The sequence below is a fragment of the Cynara cardunculus genome (genome assembly GCF_001531365.2).
Source record: "Cynara cardunculus var. scolymus isolate 2C chromosome LG 14, CcrdV1, whole genome shotgun sequence".
NCBI classification, from domain to species: domain Eukaryota; kingdom Viridiplantae; phylum Streptophyta; class Magnoliopsida; order Asterales; family Asteraceae; genus Cynara; species Cynara cardunculus.
Window position 1 is genome coordinate 3162027 of NC_037541.1, and position 13204 is coordinate 3175230.

General features: G+C 35.2%; 1 protein-coding gene across 1 annotated transcript; it reads left to right on the plus strand.

Annotated features, from left to right (window-relative positions):
• The first annotated feature begins 310 nt into the window (after positions 1 to 310).
• On the plus strand, positions 311 to 12358 carry LOC112526522 (probable LRR receptor-like serine/threonine-protein kinase RFK1). Its single transcript, XM_025136833.1, has 24 exons — positions 311 to 479; positions 1512 to 1686; positions 2320 to 2391; positions 2624 to 2692; positions 2782 to 2853; positions 2998 to 3069; positions 3301 to 3372; positions 3492 to 3563; positions 3649 to 3720; positions 4080 to 4151; positions 4224 to 4295; positions 4383 to 4451; positions 4738 to 4803; positions 4897 to 4959; positions 5222 to 5269; positions 5466 to 5509; positions 6233 to 6627; positions 7106 to 7301; positions 7925 to 8071; positions 8150 to 8268; positions 8485 to 8695; positions 8991 to 9228; positions 9493 to 9643; positions 11693 to 12358. Exons 1-24 carry the CDS (start codon positions 386 to 388, stop codon positions 12080 to 12082), a joined length of 3051 nt encoding a protein of 1016 aa, XP_024992601.1. The 5' UTR covers positions 311 to 385; the 3' UTR covers positions 12083 to 12358.
• Positions 12359 to 13204: the final 846 nt, after the last annotated feature.

Below are 13204 nucleotides of genomic sequence, written 5' to 3' on the forward strand. Positions count from 1 at the left end.
CCATTTAAGAGGTGTTTGGGATTGCTTATTTGAAACAACTTATTCTTTTTTATAAAAGTTCTTATCAACTTATTATAAGTCAGAATAATTTAAATCGGTTTGACATCGGTATAAACTGTCTATCCAAACACTTAAAAACACTTGTTATCAGTGTCACATTGAAATAAGTTAATAAATTATTTTTATAAATGAATTATTATTACATTATTATTTAATCCAAGAGAAAAAAAAGTATTTCATGGATGACTGCTTGATTTGGACCAGCACAGCTTACTATATTATACACATTTGACTTATTTCTTCAAGAATTGCAGCAAACCATCTCTAAATAATTTCACACCCATCTTTTCCTCTCTTCCCATCGAAGCTCTTGAGCTCTGCAACAATGGCGGCAAAAAAACCTGAATTCATCCTCTTCCTAACCCTCAACTTTGTCGTCTTGCTAAGATTTGCTGAATCCGTCGTCCCACAACAAGAAGGTAACACGATTTTTCATTAAAAAAACCCATTTTTTTTGGTTTCAGAAATTGGGTTTTTGAGTTCTTGATTTAGATTTATGTTCTTGTTTCTTCAAGAAACCTTGACTTGGATGCCCATCAGCAGTTGAAAATCTGATGCTAAAATTTGATTTATGTTACGAATTCGAAGCAAAAAGTTATACATTTCTGCATTTCTGGTTATAAGTTTGGTATCTTTACCGATCTTGTTCTTACTAAGTTCAAGAATTCATATGGATATTGGAATTACAAGTTAGATGGGTTGACTTTAAAAGTCAAAGGTACCTCTTTTCATGATTAGAGGTGTATTAATCATTGATTTTGGGGACAAAATTGAGTTTTATTGAACTGAGGGGTGTTTGGGATTGCTTATAAAAGTAACTTATTGACTTGTTTCGCTGTGGCACCGGTAACAAGCACTTTTGAGTGATTGAATAAAGAACTTATACCGGTGCTAAACCGGTAAGAAGAAGTTTTTGAAGAAGTTGAACTCTTCTTACTTATAATAAGTTAATAAGTTGTTTCAAATAAGCAATCCCGAATGATTGATATCCATCATTATACGTGACTGTATGGTTTATCGATTTGGAATTGGATTCCAATCTTGCAATTGGTTTAAAAGAAACTACGGAATTGAAAACGGATTTTCAATGAAATCCCACAAAATGGGATTTAGGAATCTCATGGGTACTTGGTATTTTGAGGATTTGATAGGGTTAAAGCACTTGTTTTGTGATAATTAATTAATAAAAAGGTAATTTAATTATTTTTATAATTTGTTTTTAGAAGTTATTTATGAAAAATGGAATTCAATTCCATTCGAAATCCTACAAACCGAACACACCAAATATTCAAAATCCTTCCACGAAGTCCAGATCTTTCAAAAACATTTCGTGAAACCAAGCGGGCCCTACACGTGATTTGACTTAATGATCATTTGCTATCTTTCATGTACACTTGGTTTTATAAAGTTTAATTATTTTTTTTCTGTTTTCTTGTTTTATTTGGAATTAGAGCAAGCTGTTGGAAACATTCTTGCTGCAATGAATGCAACAAGTTGGAGGTTTAATGGTGACAGTTGCAATCTTGAAACCATTTCTGAAGTGGCAAAGCCAACACAGGAAGCTAATGCTAGCGTCGGATGCGATTGTACCGTTGGGAACGATAGCGATTGTCATGTCGTAAGGATGTATAAAGTCCTCATCTTTCTTTGCTATTTTTGTGATTCTTTTTATATATATCATGCCATACTAACTAGAAGTAGGAGATGCACAAAAAGCTCAAGCCCGAAGCCTGGCCTGAAAAAGCCCAGGCCTAGTGAACCCGATGCCCGGTCCGGGCCACACTGAAATTTTGAAGGCAAGCGCGGACCGAAAAAGCCCTACCTAAAAAAGCCTGGAAAAGCCGGGTTAAGCCTGAAAAATCCCTAAAAAGCCCGATCAGGCCTGTTTCAACTGCATTGCCCGGCCGAGGACTAAAAAAGCCTTGGTCTTTTTTGCTCACTCAAAACGGGCTTGGAAGGCCCAGGCCCGAGCCTTGTGTCTCTAACTAGAAGTATGATTCATCATTTTGACTTTTGATGTCAAACCTTGTTATATTCAAACTGCAACTGATATGGATTTCTTTTACGTGATCGTTTCTCTTTTTCGTATTGTCTAGCATTTGTTAGTTGTTATAAAGTTGCTATTTGATTGTTCTTGAAAATCTTTAAAGTTGGTCGCTATTTGGCGTTCAAATTAGCTTATGTTTGACCTCAAAGTCAACGCCCTAACATCAATGGCCTCAAATTTTGAAACTTAATCTGATTTGTTTGTGTATGCAGCACACACAAGTTTTATAGTCTTGATGGGGTTCTTTCACCCGAACTAGCAAAGCTTCCCTACCTCCGGTCCTTGTAAGTCTCCTTTTACATGCAGTGTTAGCCTATATTCATTGATGAATAGCCTATATTCATTGATGAATAGCTTATATTCATCGATGAATAGTGTATACTCGTTGATGAATAGTGTATATTCATTGATGAATATACTGAGTAATATACAAATTTGATTGAAGATACGGAGTATAATCCGTTGAAAACATTATCTGATTTAAGGAAACTGAAGTATATTCTGTTATCTTTACAGTGATGTTGCTTACAATTACTTACAAGGCACGATACCGCCAGAATGGGGTCTAACACAGTTACAAGACATGTGAATCTCTTTTTTACCCCTTCGTTTCATAGTCTTTTCTGTATGAGTACTGAAAGTAGTAAACTTTAAGCCTTTTCTTCGGCATGCAGCTCTCTTCTTGGCAACCGTTTAACCGGAGAAATCCCACCAGAATTGGGCAATATCACCACCCTAACAAAACTGTAAGTTTTCGCCTTCTTTATTACCTTTTTACCACCCAATTCAACGTTTTACCATATGGGTAAAATTCTTTAGATAGTTTCATAATATAATCTCTGTTTTTTATTCGGTTTCATATACTCATCTGGTTAAAAATTCTTAATCAGGGATCTTGAAGCAAACCAGCTTTCAGGAACCGTTCCTCGTGATTTGGGGAGATTGATCAATTTGAAGTCTTTGTAAGGCTGATTAAGTTTTTTGATTGCATGCTTTCTTTGGATAAAAATCTCGAATTCCCAAATTTTCACGTCCCATTCTCGTCCACCAATCACATGAATACACATCATTAGGGATGAGACGTGGGAATTCGAGACAACGGATTTTTATCCGTTTTCTTGCACTTATCAAGTTATTTTGCTCAAGAATCGGAACCCGTCTAAGTTTATTTACTCCATGATGTTAATTTTCAGGATCTTGTCCTCAAACCGGTTGACGGGAAGGCTGCCAACGGCCCTTGGTCAACTTGGAAATCTAACAAATTTGTAAACTATTTTTCCTTTTATTCCCTTTCGTTCGAAGAAGAGCTACCGTTCTTCAACTTCAAGATTGAGATAGATTTCCATGGCTAAAAGTGTGAATCTTTATCGTGTATGATTTGCAGTAGGATAAACGAAAACAACTTCAATGGGTTGATACCTGATTTTATACAAAACTGGAGACTGCTCTCTAGATTGTAAGATGCTATACGTTTTTAGTGTGATAATTCGTTACAAGGTATCGTAAACGTCATAATTTTTTATCTTTGGATGTTTTTGAAGAGAGATTATGGCGAGTGGACTTGGCGGACCTATTCCTTCAAACATATCTTTTCTCGAGAACCTAGTTGATCTGTGAGTGAGGAATCTCTTCTTAAGATACAAGTTCAAATGAGAACGTAAATATTTTGAGGATCTGAGAACCAACTATTCATGATGAATATCGTGATAGATATTCATGATGAAAGATATTCATAATGAATATACATGATACTTATAAGAAAATATGAATGATATTCATGATATCATAAATTATGAAAATGCATCATATTCATGATTATTCAGGGTTATTCATAATGAATAATGCATGAAACTCTTGGTTCTCATTTGAACTTTTCCCCTCTTCTTGAATCCGTTCTAGAGCGTTTGTTCGTCATGGAACTCCTTTTTTGTGTCATGAAAGTGATTAGCTCATGATGCCGCATGTTTTGCAGGAGAATTAGTGACATAACTGGACCGACACAGGGATTTCCTCCACTCAACAATGCTACGGGATTAATACGATTGTAAGTAGATAATTCCCGCATTGACGTTTGTCTTAACTCATACATAATCTGATATTTCATTCATAAATTTAGGATCTTGAGAAATTGCAACCTTTCTGGAGAATTACCGGCTTATATTTGGCAAGTGAGAGAACTTGAATTGTTGTAAGTACACATAACATGGGTCGTTGTTCTTCTAATTCTTCATGATCTATATGTTCAATGACATCCTTTCCTCCGTGAATTCGAAAGGGACACAAGTTTTAACCGCTTAGTAGGGAGAATATCTAACGACATCCTCGGGAGAAGCTTGCGATTAGTGTAAGTGTGAAAACGAGAACTTTTAGTAAATTTTCAAGATTTCTTGTGTTCCATTTTCTATTATTACGTTATCACCGTGGCAAAAAAAAGCAAGCCTCATAGAAACCGGTAAGGTTACCAGCAAGCCGGGGGTCTTATCGGATACAGTCTTTCTGTGTTTTGAGACAGAGGTAAGGTCTGCATACATCTTACCACTCCCGGACCCTACCTTTGGCTGAGATATACTTGGTTTGTTTGGTTTCGTTTGGTTATATCTAAGTAAGTGTCTTGATGTCGTTTTGAACAGATTTTTAACCGGTAACATGCTAAGTGGTGACATACCGGATGCACTTTTGGTGAACGGGGCTAGTATGTAAGTTCATTTCGTGAATGCTTATGTTAACGGTTCGTGTCACACGCTTAGTTATAAATAAATTAACGTATTTATTCTACTAATTTGGTGCAGTGATCTTTCTTACAACAATTTGACATGGCAAGGACCTAATCAACCCACATGCCGACAAAACACGTAAGGACTCTTCTTGTGATATCTCGTGCCGCATTGGTTCTGAGCTAGAATTGTGAGCCTTTATGAGTTTGATCTTTTTCGAAAGTGGTATCGGCAACCCGAAGGCGCCACTAATCCACGTGGTCTAGGCCCACGGGCACATAGTCCTATATACGTGTGAGAAGTAATGAAAAACATGTTTTAGATGACACTCATATGCTACTCGGGATGTTCTTGGAAGTTTGTTCTGTGATAACTTGTTCTTCGCGTGTCGCTATATCAGGAATTGGTACGTAAACTTGTTCAGAAGCTCTTCAACAGGAAACCCGATGTAAGACAGTTTCAATTGGCCATTGCTTTTCCTTTTATATCGTCTAGTTTGGTGGCTAAAAGTTGCGGGATTTGAATTCAAGACCTGTAGGTTACTTAGAACAAGTCCCGGCCACTTGAGAAAGCCCGGTTTTTATTCATCTTCGTTTTTCGAACGTATTTAACGTTTTTTGCTCTTGTGATGACATTCTCAACAGACAAGACGTGCTTCCGTGTGCTGAGGATATCGAGTGTCCGAGATGTGAGTATTCTTCATCTTTGAATCCATGATAATATCCATCCGTTGAGCATAGACGGGTAAAAGCCGAAAAATCTCTCTCACACACACACGTAAACAAAAAAGTTGACTACAACTTCATGGTTTATACAAGTTCTTATCGATTTTTTCAAATAATGTCATATAAAAAGAATAATAGGACGCCTTATTTCAAAATTGTCCTTAAAAGATTGTTAGGACGCCCAAAACCGTTCTATCAAACCTTTACATAGGACGCACAATTGTTTGGTCCTATAAGTTTAAGTTCTATTAAGCGGCTGTTTGGTTGGTTTTCCATTAAGCCATGTATGGATAAAACTGTGTGGATTAATCTGTGTCTGTATGGATTGTGAAAAGGTTTTGTTTGAGTGAGTTTTTTTATAGACGGAAGGAATGTGTTTTTCAATTGGGAAAACTTGGCTTTACTGAATAAGCCACTTTCTATATTATTATGAAACCACCAGACAATCATGTATAGCAGACTGAATAAGCAGTGAGTCTCATTAAGCTGCTAATAATTAGGCCCTAGACATATTTGACGTCCTATTAAACCGATTTTGTTGTAGTGTAGTTAGAAACGATGGCATAACTAGAGATACGAACCTCAAACTACGACTCTACACGACATTAGTGGTCTTTATACATATTTAATCTGTTGATTCACATGTTTTCTTCATGACGTAGCTCCGTTTTTTGATATTATGCCAGACACTTGTTCTTTACATGTGAATTGTGGCGGGGATGATTTGATGGTTACACAAAGTAACGGGCAGTCGGTTCTTTATGAAGGAGACGCCAATGTTGATGGTGGTGCCGCCAAATTGTACGAAACCACCACCCGAAACTGGGGATTTAGTAGCACCGGAGACTTCATGGATGACAACATTTATCAGAACACCCGATACATAGACTCTATTCAGGGGAACACCACCTTACCGCCGCTATATACCACCGCCCGCCTCTCGCCGATGACGCTCACTTACTTCAGCTATTGTTTGGAAAACGGTGAATATGGTGTTGATCTGCACTTTGCAGAAATACAATTCACTAACGATAGCACGTATAGAAATCTTGGCCGGCGGATATTTGATATTTATATTCAGGTAATACAAAGTGTTCGAAAATAAGTGTGCTTTTATACAACCCCACATATGTCTGAGTGTCTTAATAGACTGCTTTATAGAACTTAAGTTTATAGGACCGAACAATTGTGTATCATATATAAAAGTGTTGCAGTAAGTTGATAAGATATTTGTTTTTATAAGACATTTTTCCACATGATGTCATATAAAAAGACTAATAGGACGCTTTATTTCAAAAAGTATCTTAAAAAACTTGTTAAGAAGCCTAAAAATGTCTTATCAACTTATTGTAACACCTTTACATAGGACGCACAATTGTTTGGTTCTATATAACCAAGTGCTATAAAGCAGTTTATTAGGACATTTAGACATATTTAACATCCTATAAAACCGATTTTGTTGAAGGCCGTTAGATGGCTTAATGAAGATTGTGATTGGTCAATCCAACGGCTGTAAAATGTGTCACCGGAATTGCTAACTAAGTTTCTATGTGATTTAGGGACGACTTGTTAGAAGGGACTTTAATATTGAAGACGAGGCCCATGGGTTTGGAAGATCGGTGGTCATACCGTTCAATGCTAGTGTGACTAATAACATACTGGAGATACGGTTTTACTGGGCGGGTAAAGGGACGACGCGTTTTCCTAAAAGAGGAGTCTACGGACCTCTTGTATCGGCTATCGATGTTAACCCTCGTAAGGATTGCCAAATTTCATGTTCTAGAACCGAAATCTTACCTTGTTTCCAAGTTCAGCATCAGTCTTTTTGTCTGTTAGACTTCCATATCGGTTAGACTTGGACCATTTATCCTTGATGTATGTTGAACCATCCCTTCTCTCCTTAAGTGCTCTTTTGGAGAATAACCTAATGGGATTCCACGTATTTTCTTACATGGTATCAGAGCAAGGTCTACTTGTCTACCCAGTGTTGCAATTCTTGGACAATCTGAGCCCTTCTAGCCTCCATTGGAGGGGGCGTGTTAGAGTTCCGCATCAGCTAAACTTGAATAATTTATCTGCAATATATGTTGGAACATCCATTTTGTCGTTAAGGGTTCTTTTGGAGAGTAATCTAGTAGGGTTTCATATATTCTCAACTCCCTTTCACACACTTTTCACTAGCCGGAAGTCTTCATGGAAACAACTGCTCTGCTCTTTCTTTAGGGTAGATGTTAGATCTGCATACATTTTACCCCATCGGACCCCACCTCTCGGTGGGATATAACGGACTCGCTTGTTTTGTCTAAATTCTTCTTAAAGTTTGCTTTTTTTTCGTTTCCATGTTTACTCCCGTTCATGATGTCAACTTCGTTGTGCAGATTTTAAAACTTGTTCGGCTGGTGGAAAAAAGGCGAGCAAAGGTGTTTATATCGGTGTCGGGATTGCTGTTCCTTGTCTTGTATTGTTAATCTTGGTCTTCCTATGGCGGAAAAAATGTTTTAGAGGCCGAAAAACGAACGATAAAGGTAAAAGAATCGTCGTCTTTAACTTTCTTGATCAACTTGTTCAACTCTTCGCTCATGCTCTATGCTTTTCTTGAACAGATTTCGAAGGAATTGAGCTGAAAACGCTTTCGTTTTCCTTGAAACAATTGAAATCCGCTACAAACAACTTTAACGCTTCAAACAAAGTTGGGGAAGGAGGTTTCGGGGCCGTTTACAAGGTTAGCACAAAAATGGACGTTCCGGTGATTGTGGTTGTGTGTGTGTGTTTTGGTAATCGTGGGTGTTTGGGCCCGCTTTTGCAACTAATCCCATGAGGCCCTGAAGATAACAGCCCGGAAAAAAAATATCCGGAGACTCGAACTGGCGACTGATGGGGAGGAGTTGTTTATGTTGGTTGCAGTTTTGTGTTTATAACATGTCTATGATGGTTGCAGGGTACGTTGCCTGATGGCACGGTCATCGCGGTGAAGCAGCTTTCGTCTCATTCGAAGCAGGGAAACCGTGAGTTCTTGAACGAGATGGGTGTGATTTCGTGTTTACAACATCCGAATCTTGTTAAACTCCATGGATGCTGCATCGAAGGAGACCAATTGTTGCTTGTTTACGAGTATTTGGAAAACAATAGCCTTGCAAATGCATTGTTTGGTGAGTGTTCTTTGGTCTGTTTTCCGACCCCTAGAGCGTAACACAGTTGATTCTGGGGTGGTATACTTGCACAACAAACAGATGAATGTTCGAGTCTGACAGCCGCAGTATGGGAGTTACAGTTCCTTTGGGGATTGGGCTCCTCGTGGGCACATGGCTTTTAAGCCAGCCACCTAACGGGCCCCCGTGTGCCTCATAGCCTATTTTCGAGTGGGATTTATTGGGTCTGTTTGGTTTTTTCTCTTTCGATCCGGTTTCTTTATTTCATAATGTGAACTTATTGTTATTGACGTAGATTCGAAGAAAAGTAGATTAATGCTGGATTGGCCCACGAGGTTCAAGATATGCATCGGGATCGCGAAAGGTTTAGCTTTTCTTCACGATGAATCGAGGCTCAAAATTGTACACAGGGACATCAAAGCTACGAATGTGCTACTTGATAAAGATCTGAATCCGAAAATATCGGACTTTGGATTGGCCAGACTAAACGAGGACGAGAAGACTCACGTTAGCACCCGAGTAGCCGGAACAATGTAATTCTCAATTCTTACAAAAAACCAACACTGAGGGATAGTTTAACTGCTAAGATATGATGTCATCAATTCTTAGGGCCAAGAACGATCCGGAGGGTTTATTTGACGGTTAACTCCAGGGTCTATGGGATTAGTCTAGGTGTGCCTAAGCTGGCTTGGGCACCCACAGTTGCCAAACATTTACAAAAGAAATCCGATTTATTTATTTATTTATTCCGTTTTTTAGTGACGGTCTTGGTTAATGAAATTTTGATGGATTTGCAGTGGATACATGGCACCCGAGTATGCCCTCTGGGGTTACTTGAGCGACAAGGCGGATGTTTACAGCTTCGGAGTCGTGGTGTTAGAAATCGTTAGTGGCAAGAACAACAACAGTTACATTCCGACCAACGATTGCATTTGTCTTCTAGACTGGGTACGTATTGCATTTTCATTGTTGAATCTTCGACTTTCGTGGTCAAACATTTGACTTTTTCCATCCAAAATCGAATCCAAAACTAGTATGGTTTTTGAGTAGAACGTTTCGGTCATGTTTGGCGATTGCAGTTCCAAAATTACAAGATGGTCATTGTGGTTTGTAAAAACGTTCAGATTGTCTCTTTTTATGATCGTTAAAAAATTTGTGAAATGAAGAACATTTTTGTCTTTTTATCGATTTCTTTTGTTTTCTACCCAATCAAAAACCACAGAGAACAAAATCATAAAATTGATTTTGATTGGGTAAAAAACAAAGAATCGATAAAAAGAAAAAAAAAGTGTTTTTATCGATTCTTTTTAATGGAACTTTTTTAACGATCGTTAGAAAAAGGCAAATTGAAATGTTTTTTACAAACTAGAATGATCATCTTGTAATTTTAAAACTATAAGGACAAAAAGTGTTATTTCTGACAAACCATAAGGGCCATATTTGTAGTTTACTCTTTATAAAACTCATGTTAGTTTCAAAGGCTAACGTTTTAGAATTTTATAAGTAACCTTTCAATAAAATTCCAGATGATTTTTCAATTCCTTTTTTCAATTATCTATATATATTATAAAATATTTGATAAAAACTCTTAAAAACAATATTTTATACATGAAGTATTATTTATTGATACATATTATTTAAAATTCAACATTACAAATAAATTGTGCATAATTACAACTTGTTAAAGCTTTATTTTTTAATTCGTGTAACTAACTACGGTTAAACATAATAAAATACATGATAAACATCTCATTTTAAATATAAAAAATTAAAATATAATTAAAATAATCATTAAATTTTAACAAAATACTTAATTATCATCATTATAAAAATTATATTATTAAACAAAAATNTACAACTTATTAAAGCTCGATGTTTGAATTCGTATAAATAACTGCGGATAAACATAATCAAATAGAGGATGAACATCTCATTTTAAAATATAAAAAACCTAAAATATAATTACAATAAATATCGAGTTCCAACAAAATAAATAATTATTATTTTTATAAAAAATTATATTATTAAATCAAATATAAATTACTTTGTTATTGTACATAAATTAAATTATAAAAAAATTGAATAAAAAAATTACAAAAAAAATGAGAAATTTTAAATAGTTAATTTGATACTAATATCGATATATTTTTGTCAAATTTTTATGATATCTTCAAACATATGTTTTATTCAAAAATAAAAACATCATCGCTATCTTAAAATCACATAAAACCATATTATAACATCGACTGAGATAAAGAATAAAATGAAATATTAAAATCACGATATATCTCGCTGCATTGCGCGAGTATGCTTCTAGTTATTAATAAATATAATCAAATACAAGATAAACATCCATTTTAAATATAGAAAATCTAAAATATAGTTAAGATAATCATTGAGTTCTAACAAAATGTTTAATTATTATCTTTATACTTATATTATTAAATCAAAAATAAATTATTTTTTATTAAATCTAAATTAAATTATAATAATAACTTGAATTAAAAAAATTACACAAAAAACGAAAACTTTTAAATCGTTAATTTAATATAAAATATTACCTTTTTTCTAAAACAATATAAAACTGTATTATATCAATAAAGAAAATGAATAAAATAAAACATTAAAATCAAAATATATCTTGTTACATTATGCGAATACCCTTATAATGCTTTTTACATTTTTTCAATTAAGTTTTTAACATGTCTTTTTAGACCAAACAGTGACTTGTTTATCCATTAGTTTTTCTACCAAAAACTAGTCTTTTTCAAGATTTAAAAGTCAACCTGAAGTTTCTAGTAGAAATATAAACAACCAATTTGATATGATCAATGGTCAAAATATAACATGAAAATATTAAATCATATGTGATTTTACATTGAAATCCTAAAATCATGTTCTCTTTTCGGGAAAAAGAACTTGATAAAATCATACAGTTTTGCCAGAGCACATCGATATTTGATTTTTGGATATTGATTTTTGGAACCGATAATGCAGGCTTGTCGATTGGAAACAAGTAAACAATACGAAGAGCTTTTTGACGAGAGATTGGAGTCGAAGATCAACAAATTAGAAGCAGAAACCGTTGTGAAAGTAGCACTTCTGTGCACCAACGGATCTCCGTCAGTGAGGCCGACGATGTCGGAAGTAGTAAATATGCTCGAGGGAAAAACTTGTGTACCTGAAATAGTTCCGGCAGCAAGCGGTTACTCCGAAGATCTGAGGTTCAGAGCCATGAGAGACTTTCGAAATCAGATGCAAGGTGAAGGAAGCCAGAAAGAAGGTCAAACTGAGAACTCTAATACGAATCGTACAGATACAAATTGCTCTTTGACATCGTCTGATGATGCTTTTGAGATTCATTCCGTTGATACCAGATCCTATTGAAGATTCAGGTTCGTTTTTTAGTTGAACATACGTTGATTGATAGCATTTAGGGTTTAGAACGGTGGCGCAGACACAACGAATTCGATCGGTTTGAATTTGTGTGAAACAAACGGCCGGCTTGAAAAACTGCCATTGATGATCCGTCGAGAATGGATACATCGTTCTCTCCGGTGTCACCGTCTTTTTGGGGGAGGGCCGGAGGGGTTCCGATTGCACATGTTAATTTTGTATAAATATATACATAATTTTGTTCTCAATGCATTTGTATTCGTTACATTTAATTATATAAAAGAGCTTGAAGTTGTTAAGGCTGCTCGTGGAAGGGAATACGAGTTGTCGTAATATACTTCTTATGATATTTGATTTATTTGATCAAATATTTGAACGGTCTAATCTAAAAATGTTACAGTAGGCTTATGATATATTAGTGTTTTAACTAGTTTTTAGGATACAGTACAACAAAATTGGATTCATAGGACGTCAAAAATGTCTAAAGTGACATGAAGTCTGATTTCATTTTTGATTTATAAGAGGTGGTGTTGAAATGTAAAATCTGGATCAGTAATATTGTTTGTTTTATGTTTGAAGTCTGAAATCTGAACAGTTTAAACTAGTGCAAAAATATAAAAGATAAAATAGTTTTTGCTAACAAATCTCTTTCAGTCCCCAAAATATGAACCATTTGATAGAGGGCGGATTAAGATTAAAAGCTATTGAGGGATACATTTTTTACCACTTAAAATATCAGATGACATTTAAAGCTTTTAAGCTCTAATTTAAAAAAACAAACGTTCTTAATACCCAACGTCTGAGCAAATCAAACTTCAGAGATATTAAGAGGCAATTTTGAAAAAAACAAACATGTCCTAAGCGTCATAAAAAAATATTTTATAGGACTTAAGTTTATAGGACCAAAACAAAAAGCGTCATATTTAAAAGTGTTACAATAGATTTATAAGACACTTTTAAACATTTTAAAAAGTTTTTTTTAGGACGTTTTGATAATAAAGTGTCGTATTAGCTATTATACGACATTATTTAAGAAAATTTCATATAAAACAAGTGTCTTATAAGAAAATGGGTTTCCATGACACTTTTAAAAAATGTTCTATAAAATAGCTA